The sequence below is a fragment of the Nothobranchius furzeri genome, chromosome 18 (assembly GCF_043380555.1).
Source record: "Nothobranchius furzeri strain GRZ-AD chromosome 18, NfurGRZ-RIMD1, whole genome shotgun sequence".
NCBI lineage: Eukaryota > Metazoa > Chordata > Actinopteri > Cyprinodontiformes > Nothobranchiidae > Nothobranchius > Nothobranchius furzeri.
In genome coordinates this window covers 43,790,554-43,817,400 of record NC_091758.1, presented here as the reverse complement: position 1 = coordinate 43,817,400, position 26,847 = coordinate 43,790,554, and the positions used below count along the sequence as shown (strand labels likewise).

The following is a 26,847-nucleotide window of genomic DNA, read 5'->3' as shown; positions in this document are numbered from 1 at the left end:
GATGCACGATGAGCACAAGGTGGTAACACCGCTGGCAAGGCTCACGTCAGTCATGGCGTGTGAATCATCAACATTAATATAGGTGTGAATAAATGATTTTGAAGCTCAAAGCTACAGAGTAAAAAAGCCACAGCAGGAAATATTTCTGACCTATTCCTATGTTGTAGTTGTGACCACAGATCTGTTGCAGCTGACAGATCTTTATGCTGCATGCAGTAGTTAGAGACAAATCCAGCTGCTTTTAAAAGGATCAGTGAGGAAAACTGTGAGCAGATTTTAAAGTTGAAGAAGAAGAAGAAGAAATCATTCCTATAGCGCCTCTCAAGATAAAAATCACGAGGCGCTTCACAAAAACAAAATATGTAAAAATATAAAAAAGAATTTAGAAAATGATTAAAAATATATTTAAAATGAGCAAAAAATAGACAATTGTGATTAAAAAATGTTAAGAAAGAGAGAGAGTGAACAGGAAAGAGGAAATCAGTGGATCCTGAGGAAGGTGGAATAGGTGGGGAGAGCAGAACAAGGAGAGGGTGATGAAGGTCACACCAAAACCAGCCTGAACAAGTGAGTCTTCAGCTGCTTTTTAAAGGAGACCACTGAGTCCACTGATCTCGGGCTCAGGGGGAGAGAGGTCCAGTGTCTGGGGGCCACCGCAGCAAATGATCTGTCACCTTTGACCTTTAGCCTGGTGCTGCACAGGCTAAAGATTGAGACTTTAAGGCTAAGACTATTAATGCAACCCAAACCCTGATTTAGAAAACATAAAACTCATCATGATTCAGGTCAAGAATAATAATGTTTATTGAAAAGTTCCTGCAGATCATTTCATACTGAGAAATGATGGAGTTCATCAGGAATAATGGTGCGTGCACTAGTTAGGACTTGTGTTTTTCAGCATCTCCTACCGTTCCCTCAGACCTGTCAAACTGATTTAAACTCGCTTTAGATGATTTTACTGCATCCAGGGATTATTCACAGCTTATCACAACCTTTCTTCCACAAATTCTCCACGAAACCCCAAAATAGCATCAGGAAATTTGATTTAAAATTCAATTTGCAAACAAGTTGGACCCAAAAGCAGAAGTGTTGAGGCTGGGTAGTAGGACACACACTTTACTTCTGGAACAAACCTTCAAGTATCTCAGTGAAGATGGAGGAGTTCAACAGGCCGGCCTTCTGAGGCTCCAAAACGACTTAAAATCCAACGTTTCTTCCTACATTTGGCAGGAAAGTCCAAGAGATTTGCATATGTGTCAAGTAACAACAGAGTTAGCTCTGACTGTGGCGATACTTCATAACATTTCAGCGCTCCGACTCCCCTTCCAGGACAAGACTGAGAGCTCAACACCCTATCATTTTTAAAACCACAGACTTTCTCCCACATCGTCAAGCAATGGGCAATCGTCTTGTGGACAAGCTTGAGGCTACAAGCCTCATCAAATAACTTGGTGATTTTTGTGGCTTGAGATTTAAACGTGATGTGCAGCCGAAGGTTCGAGCAGCATGCACGTGCGGCAGCTTTGATCTACAAAAATAATGCATCTTATGGTTTGTGTAAAGACTTAAAATCCTGCAGAAAGTTCTGCTAAACGCTTTCTCCTTTCATTAGGCAGATGTGCTTCTTATTAGTAAAATAAGAATTTTAAATGTCATCAGGAAAGAAGAATTCAACAGCCTTTTAAATCTACGAAGGCCCAAGGTTCTGGAGGAGTAATCAGAAGATGCTGCGTGTTTCCAGCTGTTTTCCATCATTGATCCCTCTGAACCAATGCCCTTATACCTTCTGGACCTAAGGGCCCAGAATGTGTTCTTCCAAAGGGACTGGACTCCAGAACCATGCTTCAAGGCCAACCACAACAGTGTAAACTAGGAAAATGTTTACACACTGGAGATTCCTCGAGCTACCGCCCCTCTCTTTCTTCCCAGCGACCGAGGCTCGTGCTGAGCGGATCCATCAGAGACGGCTGTTATCTATATTATACAAACCGTCTCCAGAATGTGCATTAGGCACGAGACGCAGGTGGTGCATGCGTCCAAACGGGGCGGTGGAGAAGCACACCGAGCCAAATGCTGCGGTTGGCTTAACAAGCCAACAGAAGCAACCTCGTTCCATTTAAAAACACGGTCTCATCGAAAAGCAACGTGGCTCCATACATCTGACAATGCAATAATATTTGACAGCGCCGAGACGCTCTCAGGATGTTTTTCAAAACGGGAATTAAATTTGGAATTTGGTTTCCAAAACTCGACCAAGAAAACTTTGCAAATGTTCCACCTGGTTTTGTCCACGCTGTGTGGGCTGCGTTGAGCTACGTGTGCACGGTTTGTCCTTTGCATGCTGCCAGAGAGGATTTCTTTGTGATGCAGAACATATACAGCTATGTCAGCACCTCGTGGGATGAAAAGACATACAGAAATCAGAGTCAAAGGGTGATAAATCCATGCTGGCGTGTATGAGGGTAATGGGCGAACGCTACCAAACCACTGAGAACGATCTAAGACAGCAGAGATGCCAGGATCTGAGTAAACATATCCATCTTCATGCCATGTGAGATGAAAAACACACACAGACAGTGAAAACTCATAAATTTGGCTTGAAGAAGACTTATAACATTTAAATTAATGTAGTATTTCATTTAAAACGTTTTGTCACTCACTCCAGGGTTAGAAAATCCTGAGCTCTACGTCACACTGTCACTTAACATTCATAGACTCACCCATCTTGACTCACGACGGGGAAGGCTGTTGTTGGTTTAGCGTCCAGGAAACAGCAGAGAACGTCTCGGCTAGTTAGCATTAGCAACTCCACCACGCAGCAGAACTCCTCCAGGCTTGTGTTATTTGTAGAGATAAAACATCAACGTTGCATAGCAAACAGAGTCAGTGGTAGAGTCATGTTGCTGTTAGCCAATCAGAGGAGAGATGTCCACATATCAGGAAGTAAGACTCCAGATCCAGGGTGTTTCTCAGTGCGAAGGAACCTTGCCTTGATGTCTTGGCCTCGCCCCGGTTGCCTAGGAGATACATCATCGGGAGCCGCCAAGACGTGTTCCAATGTTCATGTTCTACCGAGGCGTGTGTTCTCCGTTTGTTAGCCGTTTATCTGGCTGAGCAAGGATACAAGGGAGTAGCCAAGCCTTGGTCAAAAATTACCTACAATACACCGCGGTATTTTCAAAAAGACGGCGGATCAGAAGCCGGCAGCTACTTCGGGGATAATTTTCAGGTTTAAAAGTAAGTGAGCTAATTTAAAATGTTTTTTTTTTAGATCCAAAGTTATCTATGTTCGGTTAGTTGCTTAGTTGCAGCTTCGGTGGCTAGCGGGTAGTAACTCGCTTATATATTTAATTTAATAAACATATACATAATTTAAAAAGTAAAAGGCTCGTTATATGTTTATATTGAAACGAATTCATATAAAATTCAATTAAATTCAATAAAAAAATACGTTATTAATCCCAGAGGGAAACTGATTGCTGTAGTAGCTCAGAATAATAATAATAATAATAATAATAATAATAATAATAATAATAATAATAATAATAATAATAATAATAATCAAAGAGTTGTTGTATATTACAACGGCTGTTGGCAGGAAGGATCTCCAGTAGCGGTCAGTGTTGCAGCCAAACTGAAGAAGCCTCTGACTGAAGACACTCTTCCGTTGTTGGACAGTCTTGTGAAGAGAACGCTCAGGGTTGTCCATCATTTTCTTGATTCTCTGGAGAATCCTTCTTTGCATTATCTCCTCCAGCGGTTCCGAAACTGCTGAAACTCTGGCTGAGTCCTTGAAAGGGCTTGGAGTTCCTCCATCTTGTTGGCCAGTGATCTCACGTTGCCCGTTATGATCGATGGAAGAGATGGTTTGAATTTCCTCTTTCTCTGTCTCCGTTTTGCTCCCGCTCTGCATCCACGCTTCTTGCGTTTTAGCTCATGTGGGATTTGTGGCTTCAGTTGAGGTATTATTTCTGCCTTTCCCATGTTAATCAGCTGCTCCCGATTGTAAACCAGCTTGTTGCCATGGTTACGCATCATAACAAATGCTCAAAAAGTGAAAAAAGCTAAAAAATAGCAGTAAAAATCCTCCAAGCTTCACAGCACCAGAAACAGAAAAGTAAAGTGTCCAAAAAATTGTTTTTCTTGAGAAACTAGAAGAAAAAATGCCCAAGAAAAGGCAAAACTTACATATAGTCAACAGAGCTACTCCAACATGCAGCCACCCAGAGCAGCGCAGTTCCGGAAAAAATATATAAAAAATCTATAAATATATAACGTTATCTCCCGTGTCAAGTGACGTTACATGACTGCCGTGGACTGTGTCCTCGTAAGCAAGGCGCCTGGCCTCACAAGACATCGCCTCACGAGTCACGAGGCCAGGCGCCTTGACATTGAGGAACACCCCTGTTGTGTTCAGCTCAACTCTGTCTGGCTCACTTCTAGTTCCTGAAACAGGTTCAGGCCTCCATTCCTACTAGAGACCTCTGCAAATGTATTTAACAAAAATGTCCAAACACTGATTAAAATTTGGGGAACAATCTGCCCTATGCATGACCTATAACCCCTAAACCCCTAGTTTTTATTGGTTCTGTAAACCGTTATTAGCCGTTTTAAGGCAGAGTCGTGTAAAGTTGTACCAACATCTTTAAAACATCACGTTTCTTCATGCTGAGGTCTGGACTTGAAGCCATTTCAGCTGTTTGTGCTTTGTCTTTATCAAGTATTCTGCGATGCATTGTGGGTAAACGTTAACGTGAGGTTTGTTTAGGTTAAACGTCGCTGATCTCAGCATTGCCGTTGGGTTCCTTTGAAAGGGATTAGCTTCAGTAAGAGAGCTCCGTCATGACAACTCTTCCAGAAACTTCCAGTCTCAAACTTTATCTTTCAGTGTCTTCGCCAACGCCAGAAGCCTTTCAGCTACAGCAGGCCTTCAGAACTTGGTGTGAACATGCAGGGATGTCCGCCCCTCGGAAGACTGGCAGGCATCCTAAATGTTGTGCAGGACACACTTAGATTATCCTGACTTAATTAACAACAGTACCGGCTAATTGTTTTTTATGTGTAACACCAGAATGGAGAGACACCGGGTGTGCAGGGCGTGTTGATGCGCTGCACCAGGGAAGCCGTGGACGTGTGGGGGATGTGGCTTTCCACAGATTAATACCAGGCCTCATCTTGGCTTAGTAAGAGTGGCTTTCCCGGAGAACTCAAGGGTGAACTCGCAGAATCGTCATAAAACAGCCCGAGACAACCCAGTAAAAAGCACAGGTTGAAGACCACTGTGGATGGATGGAAATTAGAATGCCTTCTGTTCCTGGAAAAGTTTGGGAATGTGCTGAAAGATGTTGCTACACTTCAGGGACACGGCACCCGGAGAACGCTCCGATGCTTGACATCTGTGTGTGTGTGTGTGTGTGTGTGTGTGTGTGTGGATAATAGCTGGAATAAAATAGAGGATTAAACATGTTCCCTGATCCACTCTATGTGGTCATCTCTAGAGAGGGACTTCCAACCGTCGGTGGGACTTACTGATTCTGGTTCTGGCTTCGCTCAGTTCTTCTACAAGTTTTTTGGCTTCGGCCGATCTGCTCAAAAGAATCCAGATGTTAACAAACCACAACAGTTACAAAAATACTTAGTTAAAACTTAGGATGTTAAACATTTACAACCAAGAAAAAGTTACTTTTACTTTAACAGAAGATTAGGAAAGTAAATGCATTAGATGCAGATTAGAATAAAGTTTAAAGAGCAAGTCACCCCCTACCAGAGTCTAACTCCATTCTCTCTTCATGTTTAAAAAATGCAACAAATGCTGTTGCCTGGCAGACCGAGAGGGCGGAGCCACTAACAAATACACACACACACAGGCTCACCACAGCATTGTGACATCATAATGTACCAGTTTACATCATAGCATACCTCTTAGCCAATAGCGGTGGCAGATTTAAATTCAAATACAGTGCAGAGTTTTTACCTGACAACGGCGCAACACTGACAGTTTTAGGCAGAATATTAAAATTTTAACTAAGATGCACTGAAGTGCAAAACTATGGACTACACGTGTCTGCAGCACGATTAGACGCTCGTTTATTTAGTTTATCAGGGGGAAAAAGTTGATTTGGGGGTGACTTGCTCTTTAAGGATACATAATCCCCGGAAAACCAACTACCAAACAGCTGTTCTTGGCACAGACCTTTCTTTGAATATCGTCTTGTTGTCTTCTATAGTTGAACGCTCCTCATGATCCCTTATGAAGATCTCAAAGGCCTCCTGTTTTACCATGGAAAGCTGTGAACCTGATAAAAACAAATCTGCACTGAGACACAGAATATGGTTGTCCTTTTCTTATTTACAGGTACACAACATCACAATTATTCAAAGTTTAAGGTTTGATTTGGTTTTAGGACCTCTTCACACAAATAACCGTTACAACATTGTCTTCCTGCCATTACAAATAGGAACGATGGGAAAATCCTCACTCAGCGGTTCATCCTCCAGCATCATCACCTCCGACCTGACAGCCAGATGTGAGATGATATTCCGGACCTCCCACCTTCTAGCAAACATGAACCACAGGAACTAATACAGCTGTCGGGTTATTGGGAATAATATAAACACAAACATAAACCCCTCTGGCAGCATTCCCAGCGTTTTATATGCTTGTAATATTACCTAATAAGCACGTTTACATCTGCTTCAAATATACTGTTACCAAACATTTGATCTTGTCAGCTGTGATTCTTCATCTAGCTGGAGAACATTCACGGAAATAGTTCAACAACATGGAAGCATTCAAAGATTCCTCCCAGCCTCTGAAATCCTGGAGCGTGACACCAAATTCTGATAAATCTGACTGCTACTACTTATTATTAGTAGTAGTATTTATTTTACAAAGCTGTTCAGGTCAGATGTGCACAGGACTGCAGCTTCTGTGAGATTTATTGTTGTACAATAAGGAATTTTATTTTGTCATCGTTGAGAAGCACTGACTATCTATCTATCTATCTATCTATCTATCCATCTATCCATCTATCCATCCATCCATCCATCCATCCATCCATCCATCCATCCATCCATCCATCCATCCATCCATCCATCCATCCATCCATCCATCATCTATCTATCTATCTATCTATCTATCTATCTATCTATCTATCTATCTATCTATCTATCTATCTATCCATCTATCCATCTATCCATCTATCCATCCATCCATCCATCCATCCATCCATCCATCCATCCATCCATCTATCCATCTATCCATCTATCCATCCATCCATCCATCCATCCATCCATCCATCCATCTATCTATCTATCTATCTATCTATCTATCTATCTATCTATCTATCTATCTATCTATCTATCTATCTATCTATCTATCCATCTATCCATCCATCCATCCATCCATCCATCCATCCATCCATCCATCCATCCATCCATCCATCCATCCATCCATCCATCCATCCATCCATCCATCCATCCATCTATCTATCTATCTATCTATCTATCTATCTATCTATCTATCTATCTATCCATCTATCCATCTATCCATCTATCCATCCATCCATCCATCCATCTATCCATCTATCCATCCATCCATCTATCCATCTATCCATCCATCCATCCATCCATCCATCCATCCATCCATCCATCCATCCATCTATCTATCTATCTATCTATCTATCTATCTATCTATCTATCTATCTATCTATCTATCTATCTATCTATCTATCTATCTATCTATCTATCTATCTATCTATCTATCTATCTATCCATCTATCCATCCATCCATCTATCCATCCATCCATCCATCCATCCATCCATCCATCCATCCATCCATCCATCCATCTATCTATCTATCTATCTATCTATCTATCTATCTATCTATCTATCTATCTATCTATCTATCTATCTATCTATCTATCTATCTATCTATCATCAGCTGAGGCGGCTCAGGCATCTGATTAGGACGCCTCCCAGGTGAGGTTTTCCAGGTACGTGCCACTGGGAGGAGACCTAAAGGGAGACCCAGGACCCGCTGGAGGGACTATGTATCTCGGCTGGCCAGGGAAAGCCTTGGGATTCTCCCCGAGGAGCTGACCCAGGCTGGGGAGAGGCAATCGGACCTGGACCATCTGACTCTGGACAAGTGAACGAGAATGGATGGATGGATGATTTTAACAGCCTCAGTTTGGAGAAGCAGAGAGAAGTTCTGTTTGTACAAATATATCCATGAATGGTCACAAGGGGGTCGGTTACAAATTGGCTTGAAACAAGTGCGATCTCCAAAAACGTCATGATATTTACATTGTTGTCATTTCAAATATTCCTGAAGAAATATAATAAAACCTCATCCAGAAGTGCTTCAGCAGCTACTGCCACAGCTAATTTCTATCAAAACGGACCACATAACTAAATAAGTTAACATGACTAACGGTGTAAAATGGCATTAGCTTAAGATGCTACGAGCATTGCTCTGACAACAGGCCGTACGCTTGTCTTCCTGGTTTCAACGGATCTGTTTTGTGAAATGAAGATAATTCTTCAACAGGTGAGAATTATTGCTCATGGTGTTTTTTTATTTTTATTTTTTAACCAAACGTCTAAATATCTGCACTATTCCTTTAACACAACTTTTTATGGCTGATTTTATTGTTTGCTTCAGAAAATTCGATCCTAGCAACACAACTTAACAAAAATACCTTTTAGACGGGTTATTTTCCCCGTTTACGGACCTCCCATCAGAAATACAGTCATCAGAGAAAATCAGCTCCTAATCTGCTGACAGTTTCTGCAGAGATAATCAGAGAACACCCTCTGTGTCCACAGCTATTATCTTTATAAGGGTCGCTTTGTGGAAAGAGAAGAGCAAATTATAGAGCATTCAATCAGCATGAAAGGTTCCCATGGAAACTTCATTATACTGCTGTTAATCTTGTCGGGACGGCGGCAGTCACCCTCGGGGTAACTCTAGAGGCTCTTGGCTGAAGCTGAAGAAGCCTCAGATTAAACCTAAACTCATACACGTACAAACATCAGTGACCCGGGGAGCGAGAGGCAGAGATACATGCTACGCATTTGTTTTGAATTACAACAGAGTAACGAACTATGATGTCATGTGCTTTTGGTTTGGTTTTGTGGGTCAAACAGTATAGGTGCTTCCAGATGTGAAGCATATGGTCTATGCAGACTTCACGTTTTCTTAATCTCACTGCCACTTTAACAAAAACAAAAATATGCACCTTTTTTCCATCATAATATAATAAATATGCATATTTTGTTTCTTCATCTGATTCAGAATTTTGCCTCAGAAGATCCCCGGAGCACAAGTGTTATCTTTGATGCACCTGGAACTCCCCAAAGTGCTTTTAAACACCGCTTCTTCCAAAAGGGCAGAGTCCCTCTGGAGAGCCGTCATGTTTTCCCTGCTGCTTAGCAGCTGATGGTGTCTCCTGCTCAGTTACAAACGCAGCAGAAAGAGATGGACGTTCAGCACCAAGTGTGGGAACGTTGGAGGAACATTCCAGAGCAGCCATGCAACTGTGAGCAAAGGATTTCAGGATTTGGGACATTTGGATGCACAGTAACTTCTACACAAAGGAAAATATGTCATTTAAAGTGAATTGTGATGCTATTGTGGTACATATTGGATTTTTAACTGCTGAACAGAGACATGTGAAGATGATTTTAGAATAAATAAGTTAATTGGTTGAACAATCAGGCCAAAACCTGAAAAAACACCCTGAGAGCATCACGTTGGATGTCCTCAAAATGCACTTTCCTCTCATTATTTTACGAACAGACTTCTGGGTTCTTTGGTAAATCCAGTAAAAACATAACTTGGTTCACTTAGCAGTCAAACTATTTTGACTGCTGCAAAAGGGACGTATGTTTCCCCCGTAAATCAACAGTTATCTTTAAATGCTTGATGAGAACTTTCGTCAAAACAAACGTTTAAAAAAGGCACAAGTGCCTTTATAAATGATAAGGTGATGAAGTTTGTGAAAAGCCTGAGGAGGACAAGTGCAAAGATGGCTAAAAGGCCCTAACAGACTTGATTTACATTAAGGGCCATTAACAAACTCCTTACTCTGTTTTTTAAAGCTTAAATGTTAAGATGATTTGGATTTGGTAGCAAAAAAGTGGAAAAAAAGGAAGGAAAATTCTTTGCTAAGGCAACCCAGATGACAGCTCCAGCTCCATATTGTATTACAACCCTCTGTAAACAGACTGGTGCACGCTGCACATCGTTTATCAGCGCTTATGAGGTTTTGTTTTATGGGCATCCTTCAGAAAGCTGCTTTCTGTCCCTTTTATAGACTGATTTAATCCTGACTGAGTTCAAACGCGTTTGTTTTCCAAAAAGCCTCTTGGTTTCTGCCGGCCTTATTAACACGCTGGGCACCGTCGCCCACATGTCAAAGCACATGAGAGAGCTGTGGTTGGGAAAGACAGCAGTGCCGTCTGATGAGTCTCTGGCTCTACCCTCTGCCTTGGCATTGACCGAGCTCGTTAGAGGACCCTGGTTTATCATCACACTTAAAGCTCCACTTAGACAACATTAAATGGGAAAAGCCAGATAAATGCTACTTCTGCCTTGGAGCACAAACACAGAGTTGGCTTGAATGTCAGTGACCTCTGCTTCCCTGCATTTAAACCAACTTTATGTCTAACGAAATAAAGAGAAATCACCGACAACCACAGAGGAGTCTCTGCAGCAGAACACTGTTATTTAGGGACATCCGTGGTCTTCAAAGGTTTAAATATTAACCTACGTGCCACAGCACAACAACGGCATTATCTAATCAACTCTGGAAACTCTCAGTTCAAGACAAACATGGGAGGAAGACCTGGACGCGTAGGACAAATCTGGAATTTGTGGTCTAGTTCGGGGCTTGCCTTGGTTGCAAACATTGTGAAGAAAAATGAGTTTGAAGGCATTGGTCTGCAGCAGCTGGATGATTTTACATTACTTATGAGAGGTCTCACTCACTAACAAACCAAGGAATACTTTTGGAAGTACGACTGATTCCATATGCAGCCGAACGTGAACACCTTCTTTACCCCCATCGCCTGCATTAGCATCATAAAGGAATCAGACAAGAAGAGGAGAAAATCTAAAGAAGAAGATATTTATGAAAACACACATTGAGCCAGTCACTATTATCTGAGTTCAAACTCACCAACAGAGCTGAAATGATAAGTTGGATGCCAACTGGCTCATGAGGACTGTAGTGTCCAGCTCTGATGGCCAGTAGTAGTAGTACAACCTCAGTGGCATGAAGAACGAAGCTACTGACTGAAGCTGATGTAATACGACATCTTGTAGGTCCAGGTTTGTAGATCCCATTCCGGTCTAAACCGTGTTTTCGTATTTACCGAGCATCATTCTTGGCCCCCGGTCTCTGCTTCGGGATCCAGACTCGCATTACAAGCTTTAAACTCATCAAATTTTCACAAGCAACAAATGATATGTTTGATAAACTGCACTTTATAATGTTGCATCGCTGACAAGACGAGACTAAATATTTCAATACACACAATCCCACCGATGACATTCAGTAGATATAAATATCTTATGATTTCAGACTCCTCTCCAGTTGATGAAATCCACAAATCAAGGATCAGCCGTGGCCCACAGGCACCCACCATAGCATACTAAGACTCAGCGGGACCACAAGAGGCTGCTCACATTCCTACTGCGAAAGATCACCTTTCTGCAGGCTTAGCACCCAATATATCGCAAAAACAACACTTGCTCCTACTCAGAGAGGCTGGATGTTACATTTCAGGTTGTCAGCGTGTGTGAAGATAGAAAATGAAGAGAATGAATGTAAGTACCTGTTTTGATGCGCTGAACAGCTCGTCCATCCTGTTCTAGGGGGACCGTGCTGTCTTCTTTTGGCAGAGACGCTATGGACACTCGTTCTTCATGGACCACTGGGAGGATCTCCATGCTTTCCTCTTTCACCTGACCTATGGTGGACTCCTGTCCTCCCTGGTTCTTCTGTAAGCTCTCCGGGTTTCTTTCTTTCAGCTGAGGCCTTGCAATGCGTAGGCCTTCGTGGTTTGCAGGAAAGTTCTCCACGTTTCTGTCTGCTGGCTGTGGCGTTGAAGGCCCTCTAGCTCTGTGGTCAACTAAAGCATGTTCTTGTCCAAAATGAAGCCTTGCGAACATTTGTTCTCTTTGGTTTATTGGAAAGGTGTCCATATTTCCCTCTCTCAATGGTGGGATCGCAGACGCTGTTCGATTATCTGTTAAAGTTGATTTGTTTCCTTCAACAGACTGAAGGTCTGGCTGGTTTCTGTCTCTCAGCTGTGGAACTGTAAACAACCTTCCACCATGTTCTGCTGTAGCAGTTTCCACTTTATCTATCAAAGGGAGACCTTGTCCTTGCCGTTCTTCTGGAAAGGTGGTCATGTTCGCCACTCTCGGCTGTGGATCTGAACTCAAACCCTTCTGCGAGGACAGGGTTTGGTTTTCGGAGAAGACGGCTAGCTGAGCTGTAGCATCATCAGCCCTTTTCTTTTCTTTTTTCAGAATCCTCACTAGGATACCTGTAGGAATCAGTTAAAGATCTGAATCGTATTTCGTTGGTCAAACACACACATGGAAAAAAAACCTTGTTTCCAGAAATGTGTGTGTGGTTCGCTCTCAGAGAAGCTCTAGCTTTAAATCCTTCAGAGACTCTTCCAAGGATACAGTCTTGTTCCCAATAGTTTATTTTGGATTTTGTTCCATTACTGAAAAATTGGGCTCCAATCGGCTATTTTGTGTAAATGAGTAGCATCCGTAGTGATTTGAGACACGTGTTCAGCATCTGATGGAAAAGTCTCGAGAAGGTGTCACAGTCTGGAACGAATTAGTGGAGAACAAAGATTTTCACTAAATCTTCCCCATGTTTGTGCAAACTGCTTTTATTTACGTTGGGTTGTGATCTCTAACGTGAACTTTCTTCTTGCCTTTTCTATGTGAAGCACTTCTGATTTTCATCTCCAAGAAAACGTATCTTCCTTCCTTACACCAGTTTTAGGACGTGAACTGGAAAGATGCTTCTCAAAAAGGAAGATTTTTGATGAGATGCATAGAAATGGATTTTCTGTAAAACATCAGGAGGATTTCTAGGTAAAAACACACAAATTACGCCAAAAAGTCCTTATTGAAACAACAAGGGTGCTATACAAGTCTTTGCACAGCTTCCTAAAGGTTGGTTGATGCTTGATGCGTCCGCGAGGTCCGCACGGCTCCGCGCGGAAAAGTTGCGTCATTTTAACAGCCACGCCCCTCCACCGCACCTCTGCAGAGTAAGGTCTAGCTGCAGAAGTAGCCCCGGCCAAACACGCCCCTATGTACAAAACACGCGTGCATGTACGAAGACGAGAACTCGCATGCGTGTTGCAACAGACATTATTACTATTTCTTTATTTATTTTCTTTCAATTGTGTTGTTCGCTGGGAGGGCCGCCGTTATTGAGCTCGGGGGTAGCTCAACAGGGGGGCGTGTTTGGCCGGGGCTACGTCTGCAGCTAGGTATTATTGCCTCCGCACGGCCCAAATTTTCCGCACCGCGCACCTAGGAAATTTTCTAACCACGCGGACAGTCGGACGTGGAAAAACATGGCGGACCGGCAAGAACTAGTATGGCAGAGGTTGGTAAATACAGACATTTGTATGATTCAGCTCTCAGAGATCACCGTGATCAACATGTTGTTAATAATTCTTGGAGAGAAATAGCTCGCACTGTCAGGAAAGACGAGAACGCTGTTAAAAATGCTGGAATACCATGTTGTAAACAGTAATTTCTACTTCTACTATGGTGTAGTGTTGGATGAGCTCCATGCTGCCCCCTACAGTTTGGGAGAATATTGGCTCACCGCAGAGACAAGCCGCATGAACCATAAACGCTGCGAGTTGTGAAGCGTGTTCCATCCGCGAGCCGCATCACCAAGCGGAAAGTGAATGCGTCAAGCATAAACTGAGCTTAAAGCAGCAGAACATCCCGGTATGAACAGGTAACTGAAGTGTGTTTGATGCCCTAATCCCCACCCATCATTTAAAGTCACACGGCACACTGGCCAGCTATTCATTCACCTCCCTCATATGAGATTAACAGACTTCTTTGTGGCGAGCCTAACGATTGTGGTCATCAGATAATTTAGGCCGTTCAGATGAAAAATGGTTGGAGTGTCGATGATGAGTCGATCATTTCTGCAGCAGAGGCTGTTCCTGCCAGCCAACCCAAAGAGGATGTCAGCAGGAACAATAACACAACGCAGCCACGACTCCAGATGCAGCATCCAGTGCAACTAATCATCCAAAAGCACCGAAATCTAACAGACAGGCATCCAAACAAACTACGAAGGACAAGTTTTACAGAACATCTCACACATTCAGACGGCTGTGCAATATGTTTTTCCATGCCTGGTATTTGATTTCTTCTCTATGTTGAACCTAACCACAGAACATCATGAAAGTATCTGTAGAAGGTTGCGTGTCACATTTTTGGACCGCGGCACATTCCCATTAGCTCAAAACGCTGTGGTCAGACTCACTCACGAAGTCCGCTCTTCATTTGTCTCATCCTTCTCCATTAGAGCGTTCAATCACGTGACAGGAAATAAAGGAAATGTCTTTAAAATAAGCTGCTAGAAACGAGCTCCACATTGCTCCAGTTTCAGCGTACCGTGAAAGTGCATCATGAGTCATAAATCATTCAAGTAAAAACTTGTTTCTGTGCACTCAAGATTAATTATTTCAATTAATGTTTCAAGAAAATTAGTTTAGGTTTTCCACCAGAACATTGGAAACGTTTACTTACTATAAACAATATTCAAATTTAAACCAAATGAAGGCTTAAACATTAGAGATCCAGACTAATAATAACTACCCCTCCACTTCCTGAGCGGTGTCTGGTTGGAGGAACACGGTTAGCGTCCAACAGGACTGATGAGCTAACAGCTAGTCTGTTTATTCAGACCAAATGCTATTTCTGCAGTATTAAAACATCTCATAGCTTCAAAAATGGTTTGGCAGGTATCCGTTCATGCATCTGTCAAAAGAGTAGTCCATCCATCCATTTTCAGCCGTTTACATGGACTCGTGTCGTGGGGGCAGCAGCCTAAGCCGAGAGGCCCAGGCTTCCCTCTCCCCAGCCACGTGGGCCAGCTCCTGCGGGGGAATCCCAAGGTGCTCCCTGGCCACCTGAGAGACACAGTCCCTCCTGCGTGTCCTGGGTCTTCCCTTGGGTCTCCTCCCAGTTGGACGCGCCTGGACAACCTCAACGGGAAACCTCATCTAGTGTGATGCAAATGCAAAGGTGGTCTAAAGGTTTTCAAAACAGCATTTGCACAAATCCACGTAAAATAATCCTATGAGCAGATGAAAGCTGCAGTGGCAGCATTTCATTCCCCTTTCTTTTCTGCAGAGTTAGGCTTCTGGTCAAGATGTTCTCCTTAAACACACATTCATCAGAATTCTGGTGAGACACAATTTGTGTTGAAACTTCAGTCTTTAGTTAGAAGAAGACGATCTGGATAATGGATCCGTACGCTTCGGCCAGTGCTGTTTTATTTAATGTTTTGTTGTTTACTACATGTTTGTTTTTGTTTGTGACCTGTGCCTGTGAAAAGTGCTTTATAGATAAACTTCTTCTTCTTAAATCCTTTTCCTGTTAAGTCTGTTTTCACCAGTAAAGGTCAAAGTTTACTGCAGAAGGTTCCAGACAGACCGAGTCAGCTCTGGCATTTCAGGTCATAACTAGTCCATATAACGCGTGCGTGTTTTCCCACGACTACTCTGGAACCAAACATGTAAAAGTTAAACAAAACTGCAGGTTTCATGTATATGTGTTGCTTCTTCACACACTAAATACATCAGATGTCAGCGTACGTTCAGAGACCTGATCAGATTCAAACATCAAAGAGCTTTTCTGTGAAAGTAAGTCAAGTTTATTTGTAAAGCACTCATCTCAGAAAGAAAAGAGCAAAGCTGTGTGTTTACTGGTAACCAGCAACATTTCCAATCTGCACAAGCTCTTCTAAGCTATTTCATCCTGCCAGTATTCATGTTCTCACTGAATCTGACCTGAACAAGTTGAACTGTAATCAGATATATGGACCGAGAGTTGGACTTGATGATATTTCTTCATCCTCATCAACACAAGGAAGGTGTAGTGATGATGACTACAAATCAAGGTGGTAGAGAGCTCTAAACAAAACAGCAACCAAGCTTTCAAACAGTACGTTGAGACATCAGGATGGATTACATCCACCCATCCATCCAGCTCAGCACCACGACAGACCGGTACAACGCCCGCATCACTGCAGATGTAGCACCAATCCGCCTATCGACCTCACGCTCCAGCTTTCCCTCACTCGTGAACAAGACGAGGCAGGACCTCATCCCTGACCCGGAGAAGGCCTTCTACCCTTTTCCAAATCAAGACCATGGTCTCAGATTTAGAAGAGCTGACTCTCATGCCTACTGCTTCACACTCGGCTGCGAACCGCTCCAGCAAGAGACCCGATCCTCAGGCCACCAAAACGGATCCCCTCAACACCTGGAAACCCTGTCTATAAAAGTTATGAACAGAATCTGTGACAAAGGGCAGCCTTGGCGGAGTCCATCTCTCACTGGAAATGAGCTCAAATGACTGCTGACAATAGGGACCGAGCTCCGACCTAACAGCCTGGTACCCCATAGTCGCGAAGTACCCCTCACAGGGGTGAAACGCCTTCTCTAAATCCACAGAACACATGTAGATCAGCTGGATGGATTACATTCACATCAAACTCATAAATCAGCGAAACATCCTTTACTGAGAAATAAAGCACAATTTCAATCATGAAAGACTTTCCTGCTATCCTTATTCTAAGTAAGGATGATGATGCAGAATAAAATAATTTATTCTCTGGAGAAAATAGATGTTATGCCTGTACATGAGTACCCGTGGTGCTCTAAAGCACTGCAACCACGACGTGTGTGACTAAAGAAAGGATGACACGACTTTCAGTCGATTATTTCCACACAGAGACACTTTGAGCTTTGTATTGTTTCTGTACTGAAGGTCTTTGGATAAGAGAAAAAACTTGCTAGAAATGTTTGGGCAAGGCAAGAAACTGAAAACACCATAAAACATGTTGTGTGTGTGCATTCTCATGAACATAGGCCAGATCTTTCCATACATTCACCAAGACAAGATAAGCTCTTATTCTCTTTTGGAAAACCACATTTTTCCATTTTATACCGCAGGAAGAAAGTCTTTTATCAACCCTCTAGGCCCACTTTCCACCTCAGTAGTAAAATACAACCGATAAATCTCCCTCTGTACGCATGAATCTGTAGGAGTAAACTCTAAATCTTGTACATCGTAGCACAACTCCTGAATCATCTCTGGGTCCTACTGAGAGTAAATGTGAACCTGATGAGATCCCTGGCTCAATGCTAGAATCTATGCTAATGAAAAAGCTTCAGTCGAGCGTAAAGCTGGTTGGTTTGGATGCGACTACAGCACATGGTTCTATAGATGGGCTTGATTGGAGGTCCACTCACGTCATCTATAGTAATGAATACTGATAAGCTAACACTGCAGGTAAACCAAGTCTCCTGGTGTGCAAACTGAACACTCTGAATGTTGTCTGATCAGAAGTTAGCATTCTAGACATTCCCAAACGTGAAAGGAGATTAACTATGAATGGAAACAGGATCAGTAGTCTGTCATTAGCATGCAAAGACTAATGGTGTTGTCAGTGTGTGAGGCGTCAGTTGGTCCTCCTGGTGCCACCAGATGTTGCTGTGGAGCAGAACACTAATAATGTGTAACTGAAAGGTGAGGTTCACGGAGGAACCGTGTAATTCTTCTTCTTTTGAAGTACGATCTGTCTCTCTGAGTTGCACGTGCATGCTGAACAAGAAAATAGTCTCCTGTCTTGCATTAGCTGCTGGAAGGACAAAGGAGGGGAAACACTCGGGTCAGAAAGAGCAAATCTCTTCTATGTCACATTGTGACATTTGCATTCAAGGACTCATCAACGTTGGCTTGTGACCACGGAAGAGTGTTGAGTCATTTGGAATCGTAGGACGCCCAAGGAACATCTAGCCTTTCTCGCATCTGATTGGCTAGAAGGGCTCTCCTACAATTGGCCGTTTCATTTAGCAGCAAACCGTCTTCCCTCGCTAAGTGCAGACTGTCCTCCTGCCACCAACAGAACAGCTGTTTTAGGGAGTTTGTATGGAAAATGTGAACTTAGCGCTATAATAATCATTCTGTCCTGCAAAACCATTTTTTTTTGTTTATTTTAAATAACTGAAAAACGTAAAATGCGAACTTATAATAAATCTTGTTACATTCATCACACTGTTGGACTTACTTCACACCGGTTGTCTCTTAAAGATTGAGGTTATCTTATTAAAGCAGAGTAGACAGGATAGACGTGAGGGCCTGGATATGAAATATAAAACTCCTATTTTACCCAGCTGTGTGCAGCAGGTCTGTTTCTCTTCTAGAATAATCAAAACTTATAAAAAAAATGGTCTAATCAGCTTTGTATACATTTTTTATTGATACACATTTAATCAGAGGATGAGAGATGTGCTCTAACTTGTGAACAGCATTAACTTGTTAAAGTGAAGACCTAAGATGGCCTAATAATTAAGTAATAAGATAACTCTAATGCTTACAGTCAGTAGATATAAAGTCAGTCTAGTGTGAAAAAAATGCAACAAGATTTATTCACATTTGACGTTTTTCAGGTTCTTTTATAAAAGAAACTGAAACTGGTTTGTTGAGAAGAGGACAGAGTGGTTACTATAGCGATGAGTTCACATCTTCTTTAAAAAACTCCTCAAGATCACCTGCAGCGAGGGAGACGGTTTCCTCTTACATCAAATAGCCAATCGTAGGAGAGCCCTTCCAGCCAATCAGAGGCGAGAAAGGTGGGGCCTTCCTTGGACATCCTACGGTTCCACATGACTCGTCCAAGAAAAAGCAGAGCGCTTCTTGGCTAGTAAAAGCTAACCATTAGCATTAGCACCGCAACAACATTCAAGCTTGTGTTATTTGTGGAAATAAATCATGTTGCATTTTTTACCTAAGAAAGAAGAGCGAACGAAGGCAGCGGAAGAGTCGTGTTGCTGTTAGCCAATCAGAATGTCAAAGACACACAAACACTGAGCAGAACGTGTAACACCATAGATGAATGAAATGTCGATCCTAGGTGCCGTCTGTTGGACCCCACTGATCCAGGTTACTCTGAGAGCTGTTTCTCCTCATGGTTTGCAATGTTTATTGGTTCTCTTTGTTGCACCATTATGTTATTAGTTGATGCATCATCCCACCAGCAGTCAGCTAAGTGTTACCAGGTGCTCCAGCTCCCTTGCAGAGCCAACCACATAGATAGTTATACACTTTTATAGGCAACATTCCTACAATTAGCCCCACAAAGACTTGGTGTCAGTGTGGGAACAGCACGCCTGCAGCAGCAACAGCTTTAGCACATTAATGCTCGTGGTGTCCAGCCCTTACAGAGACACGGGCAGCATGCTGATGAGGTGGTAGATACTGCTCCGAATCCAAACTCGGTCAGCCTATAGCGTTACACGTTGGGGACAGACGAGCTCGCCCAGAGGATTGACTGTTTAGGCTACTTCAACCATATAAACAAACTTCACTGTTTAATGAGTTAAAAGCTGCTGAATCAGTAGCATGACTGCATTACTGCTCTGTTTTAACGTGCACAATGACAGTTAAGACTATTACATTTGCATAATGTGAAAACCAGCGTGTGACAGCTTGAGAGGGAAAATATACAAAGGAGTGCAGAACTCCTATTACCCACATTTGGTCCAAGAGACACTATAGTGAAATGGCTGCATGATAATGTTCAGTTTATTTTGGAGAGCTGAGGATTTGTGGGTAAAATAATCAAGCAGATTTCTCTGTTTATGCTGTGATTTAACGATAAACCACAACGACGGGCTGCGTGCAGAAAAGTCCCATAAAGTCATTAGAAAGATCAGATTCAAACGCAAAACTGCAACAGTGATCAGCAGCGCAGCAGCCACGAGACGAAGATTTATCTGAGCAAACAGTATTAAATATGGGCTATGTGTGTTTTGGAGCGCTGGCTAATAGCATTCCTTTATTTTTGTGTATGAGGAAGTGCAGGAATTTAAAAACGCAGCGAGAAACCCAAAGGTTCCTCTGAGACCCGTCTTGTAATGAGGATTTTCTAATAATATGCCCAATTTGTTTTCCTAATTGCTCTCCATAATAGACCTTGAAAGTAATTTCCTTAGCAATCATTTACTCATATTGTTGAGCTAAAAAAACATACTTGGGCTATATTTTTCATGTATTTAGGTCAACAGAAATTGCTGCTGTCATATAAAAAAGTGCAGCTAAAATAGGTTTAAACGTTAAGTTTCAGTTGTTTGCATAACGCTGCGATACCTCAACATCAAAGGTTGAGTCCAACGTTCACGAACCACGGAAACCGTTTTGGACCCATGAGGATCCAGTAATAGGAGATATTAGGGATGAGCGAGTACACCACTATCTGTATCTGTATCTGTACTCGGAGTGGGCGTGGCCTAACCCGGAAATGGGTGTGGTTTGACCAGAAGTGGGTGTGGTTTACATCAATACGTTATTTTAAGTCTGATCAAAAGTTGCTATGTGTATTGTTTATTTGAAAACTATTTACAGAGCAGCCTCAGAGTTGAGATTAAATGTTTTAGATCACAATAGTAAAGGAACTACGACAGAACAAGTTTTTCAGTAAAATCAGAACATTAATATTTAAGTGCCTGAATTAAGAGAGAGAGAGAAGAAAAGATCTTTTCCGTAGCGCCTCTCAAGATAAAAAGCACGAGGCGCTTCACAAAAACAAAACATGTAAAATAGAAAACGGAGTTTAGAAAATGATTAAAATATACTTAAAATGAGCAAAAAATAGACAATTGTGAAAAAAAAATGTAAAGAAAGGGAGAGAGTGAATAGGAAAGAGGGAGTGGATCCTGAGGAAGAGGAGAGAGAGGGAAAAAAAAACCCGACCGGAGCGGAGGCAGTGACTGACACAGCACGAGCCGTTTTCAGCTCTGTCTTGTCAAATGCACCACGTACGTTACGAAAAAAGTAACTTTAAAACTTTAAAAAGAAGCAAACTGAAGAAAACAGGGAGCACTGAAGAAACGTGAACAGTGATGCAAGCACAGAGAGATCCGTTACTGTGTGTGTGTGTGTGTGTGTGTGTGTGTGTGTGTGTGTGTGTGTGTGTGTGTGTGTGTGTGGATGGACCGGATGCGGACTGAGCTGTGAGCTCCCGGCTGCAGAGTTTTGTGTGTAGGGAGGGGCGGGCGCTCTATGTGACTGGCCAATCACAGAGCGTGAAGACAGTCAGTTACCCAATGAGGATTTTCCTTCAGCACGATTACAGATGTTTACGAGTTTTACTCGTTTCATGCTCATACTCATCAAAAATACTTTATCCGTACCGGATACTCGTCTGAAACGAGTATCCAGCTCATCCCTAGGAGATATATTTGATCAACACTTAGCAAATGGAGCTATTATTGTTTGAATGCTGGTACAGCCGCATTACCTGGGTACTTCAGTCTATTTATGACAATAGTTTGGTTTTCTGATGCCGAGTGGCAAATGGGATTAAAGCTTATTTAAGACTTCCAGACATCAGTGGCGATGCTAATATGAAATTGTGCCAAAGGATACTGATCTCACTATCACGCTGCTTAAGCAGCTCCTTTAATTTGACCACTTCTGCTGCGCTGACGTCATCCCTCCTTTCTGGTGACTTTTGTCGCTCATTGCTCCCATTTTTTCCGCCTTGTTTGTCCAAAACCATTGACTGTAGACAAAAAACAGAAATCTTCACAACTCAAAATGTGCCTTTCTGCATTTGTGCATCATCCTGAAACAAAAACAAGCTGGAAGAGCAAGCAAGCATGGAAAACAAAGAAGAAATGAAATTTAAAACAGACAAATTCCAACAGTAACGGTGGAGTGTGACGGGGGTGATGTGAGCTGGAATGTAAACCTAACAGAAGATAGAGTTTTGTGGATCATAACAAACTGTAGGAGATATAAACAGACACTTAAGCTGGATCTGGAACCGCGTCTGGCGGATTCTCGAGCTCCATCCTGCCCAGAACTCAGGAACACGGCTGTCAGAAGCAATTAATGAAACATTTTTATGGAAATTCTTTATAAGATTTGGTTGAATAAAGTCAGATATCTAATAATAAAGCAGAAAATGGCAAAACACGGAGTCTTTTAAGAATGAGGTGGAGCATTTATTAAAAATGGAGTCTAATCGGGTTTTTCTTTAGAAAACAAAAGAAGGGGAGAGATTAAAATTCCTGCTGGGTGAAAGTGAAGTAGTTTAGTCTTTGTTTCTCACAATCAGTCAGGTCTAAACATACCCTTTGCTGTAATGTTAGCCCGGCAATGGCATGTGGATCATGTGATCATGACTAGAAAGACAAACAGCAATGATGGACGAGCCCAAAACTGCAGGATAAACAGGAAGAGACAGCTGAGGATATTTCACCTTCAACAGGGAGAAACTGCGCCGGATCTTCCTCATGTCTGGACCCAGTGACAGGGTCCCGTCTGGGTCAGGGTTCTCCACGAAAGCCCTGACTAACTCTTCCAACCTGAAAAACCAAAGACAGAGGTCAAATTCAAAGCTTTCATCCTCAAATACTTCCTTGGCAAAAGCTGAAATGGTGAAGAACACAAAGCTTAAGTGGTCAGAGATAACTATTTCATCTTTAGAGTGTTTTTCAGGTCCTGTGGATCTACCTGCTGATAAACTGTCACTAAATGATCGTCGTAACACCGAACGCTGCCATCGGGAAAACACCAGGAGCCGGGCGGTTCTAATGCAGACGCGACCGCGGCGCTTTTTAAATCCTGCTAGATGTTCAACCTGGAAACACGCTAGATTTACATGATGGAGAGACTTCACAACAACAGTGGTGGGATTTTTCAGAGAGCTGCAGACATCAGAGTGCCTTTTGATGCAACGCACTGAATCTAAAACAGGGAATTGTTTTCTAGGAGGTTGTGGATGTGACACATCAGAGATAACGTAGAAAGTCCGTCTCTAGAACTTTGCATCGTGAGCCCAGAGTGAGACAAAAGTACTCGTGGAGGTTGTGATCTTGGTGTGCCATGAGCAGCGTTGGATCCTCCAAAGAGGCTCGAGTGCAGGCAGCTGGACTTCTTCAGCTGTCTTCATTCGAAGCCCTCTGGAAAGCCGTGGCGCTGGTGACCCAGTTGGATTCCTTACATTAGAAATGATATTGCTAGTTAAAAACGTGTGTGTGTGTGTGTGTGTGTGTGTGTGTGTGTGTGTGTGTGTGTGTGTGTGTGTGTGTGTGTGTGTGTTGCAGGGTTTAGACATATTATTTAAGTGTGTGATGTTGTCGTCATCTTCCTCCGCTTATCTGGGTCCGGGTCGCGGGGGCAGCATCCCAACTAGGGAGCTCCAGACCGTCCTCTCCCCGGCCTTGTCCACCAGCTCCTCCGGCAGGACCCCAAGGCGTTCCCGGACCAGATTGGAGATGTAACCTCTCCAACGTATCCTGGGTCGACCCGGGGGCCTTCTGCCGGCAGGACATGCCCGAAACACCTCCCCAGGGAGGTGTCCAGGAGGCGTCCTGACCAGATGCCTAAACCACCTCAACTGACTCCTCTCGATCCAGAGGAGCAGCGGTTCTACTCCGAGTCCCTCCCGAATGTCCGAGCTCCTCACCCTATCTCTAAGGCTGAGCCCGGCCACCCTACGGAGGAAACTCATTTCGGCCGCTTGTATCCGCGATCTCGTTCCTTCGGTCATTACCCAAAGCTCATGACCATAGGTGAGGATTGGGACGTAGATCGACCGGTAAATCGAGAGCCCGGCTTTCTGGCTCAGCTCCCTCTTCCCCACGACAGATCGGCTCAGTGTCCGCATCACTGCAGACGCCGAACCAATCCGCCTGTCGATCTCCCGATCCCTCCTACCCTCACTCGTGAACAAGACCCCGAGATACTTAAACTCCTCCACTTGAGGTAGGACCTCTCCCCCGACCCGGAGTTGGCAAGCCACCATTTACCGGTCAGAGATAACTTGTAGACAGTATTTCGTTTGGAATAAATACATTTTCAGTAAAGGTCCTATATCATGCAACGTCCTCGTTTTGAAGCTTTGGACCATGTTTTCATCGCTTCGTGAAAAACACCCCAAAGCAGTTTTCCTGTCTCGGCTGCTTTTCCCCGTCTGGATGGGGCATGGATGCGTCCTCACGTCCCGCTCCTCCCCATGCAGGTAGTGTTGAGTCCAGATCCTTCTCCCCTGGACCCAGCGGCCAGGCTACCGGGAAATGTCCCGGTGCTCTGCTGGAGATCTTAGGTTACGTTATGGAATGGCTGGAATTCACACGAGTGGATGCAGAGTTTCATCAAATCCAAGCGTCTCACTTCCGGGTAGATGTAGCTAGGGCAGCAGTAGCTCAGCAGGTTGAGTCCAGTAATCGGAAGGTTGCAGGTTCAATCCCGGCTCCGGACAGAAAATTCTGCTGTTGTGTCCTTGGGCAAGACACTTAACCCACCTTGCCTGCTGGTGGTGGTCGGAGGGACCGGTGGCGCCTGTGATCGGCAGCCTCGCCTCCGTCAGTGCGCCCCAAGGCAGCTGTGGCTACATCGTAGCTCATCACCATCAGTGTGTGAATGTGTGTGTGAATGGATGAATGATACACTGTAGTGTAAAGCGCTTTGGAGTCCGTACTCTGAGAGGCGCTATACAAGTGCGGGTCATTTATCATTAATCATAATGGCACACAAAATAACTCATATTTAGAAGTGACATGTATTTTGTGCCTGTGGTTGCTCTGAAATAGGACACGGGCATTTCAGCGCAGCAATGATCTTATTTAGACCCTGAATAAATCAACAAAAACAAAACAAGATCCAGTATTCAGCTGACGAGGACATGGGATGAATGAGTCGAGGCTTAAACTAAATAAATAAAAACAGCTATCGTGGCCACACGATCTGGTTACAGCAGTCCTTATTATAGGTTTCCGCTGTGAGCTGGACCACAAACAGCTGGAAATGAGAGCTGGTCATCTGGAGGGGAAGGCAATAATAACAAAAACAAACTTATGGTGTTAAATTTACAGGAATCCCATCTGCCAAGTCCGGTCTGAACTCTGACCCTGACTGACTGAGTCCAACTGGTCGCTGAACCAGACTTTGCCCAAACATGGATGGATCCACATCAGCACAAGTTAAGTTTTAACTACCTAAGTCATGACAGCAGACCGAGCACGGAGACATCTTCAGGAAGCATCTTGGTTTTGGCCAGACGAGAGCTGGAACCCCCCCCCCCCCCGTCTCCTAACTTAAATCTGACTAAAGCAGGTGTGACTTACGCCAAGATTTCCTCCGCTGTCAGCTGATCATCTCTCTGCTCTCCTGACACCATCACCAGCTCTTCCTTCAGAGACACAATCTCTTGTTTTAGTTGCGCGATCACCTGAAACACACACAGCGCACAGGTCACCTGCTGCACGGTGCGCTTAACCGACCTTTTTGTGATGCTATGAGGTGTGAAACTGAAACCTTTCTGTAAACGAGATGAAAGGAAAGACAGAAGAAAGTTTTTTTACATTACGCAGAAAAATGTGCAATAAAATGTTTGTATTAGGGGATCAAAAGCAGTAACTGGTGAGTTATAAACATAAAGGCAGTTTTTTTCATCAAACTATGTGCTAATCTATAAAAAATGCAATTAGGAATAACTGCTTTTACCCCATTTGCTTTAACAAATTGCTAACTATAAAATTAAAGTGACTCCACAAACACACCTACAGTAACAGCAGTTATGGGTTCTCCGTGCACTTCCTGTGGAGAAGCAGCAGTGGGCGCTGCAGAAACCTGCTCAGGAATGTCTGACGTGTTCACCTGGATTCACTCTCCGAAGAATCGACTGCAAACAGATTCTAGACCCCGACTCGTAAAAACACCCCAGGATGTTTTTGCCCCTCTTTCTTTGTCAATCATAGCTGCGCATGAGCGGCGATGACGCAAGACATGCTACTAGGGTTTTATCGTGTTAGAAGCTCGGCATGCGAGAAAATAACAGCAGTGTGTGAGCTACTCAGCACCGGCCCTGACACAAACATGCTAGGGGCAAAAAGGTCAGCGAGAGCTAATACAGGTCAAAGGTCAGACTGGGTGATCTCACCCTAGTCCAGCTGATGCATTTTCTAAATGAAAGCCCAAACCGGTCAGGCAGTCTGACACGATCAGCTCGTGTCACCGGTGAGGAGAAACAGACCTGTTTGGTGGTTTTGGGAAGCGGCCACTTTGCTAAATGAAACGTGGTCCCTAATCCACCCCGTATCGTATGTTCCAACATTAAATATGTCGGCTGAGCACTCCTCACCAGAGCAGATCCACGTCTCTCCTTTTTCAGAAACCACCACTGCCCTGACGCTAGTTCTACCAGCTGTCCTCAAAATCTGACCAGCAGCTGTTGGTCAGCTGGGTGATGGCGGCTATTTCAGAGCGCCAGTCCCACCGTGGCACCGCAGCAGCATGGCAGGCGTACACACACTCTGGAATGAAATTCGCCAAGCGCTCGCGGCTGATGAGGATGTCTTTAAAAGTCATGTCAGTGCAGTGATGCAGGAAACTGTAATTACGTAAATCATATCCTCTCACTAACAAGTTATGCAGTTAAATGTGAATCATCATTAGCCAATCTAAAATGGAAATTCCACTTCTAACTGCACAAAACAAACCAAGAGTAATCTGTAAGCACAGCAGGGTAACCACAGGTC

The 26,847-nt window shown here is 43.4% G+C and overlaps 1 protein-coding gene across 2 annotated transcripts in view; it reads right to left on the bottom strand.

Moving 5' to 3' along the window:
* The window catches only part of kif6 (kinesin family member 6), a 62,819-nt gene that overhangs the window by 11,629 nt on the left and 24,343 nt on the right, over window positions 1-26,847 (bottom strand). For both annotated transcript variants that reach the window (XM_015969142.3, XM_054741938.2), the window contains exons 10-15: window positions 25,435-25,538; window positions 22,566-22,671; window positions 21,728-21,863; window positions 11,842-12,558; window positions 6,194-6,296; window positions 5,530-5,585 (exon numbers count right to left, since the gene is read on the bottom strand). In XM_015969142.3, coding sequence (XP_015824628.3) covers window positions 5,530-5,585; window positions 6,194-6,296; window positions 11,842-12,558; window positions 21,728-21,863; window positions 22,566-22,671; window positions 25,435-25,538 — 1,222 coding nt within the window. The remainder of the gene's footprint in view (window positions 1-5,529; window positions 5,586-6,193; window positions 6,297-11,841; window positions 12,559-21,727; window positions 21,864-22,565; window positions 22,672-25,434; window positions 25,539-26,847) is intronic.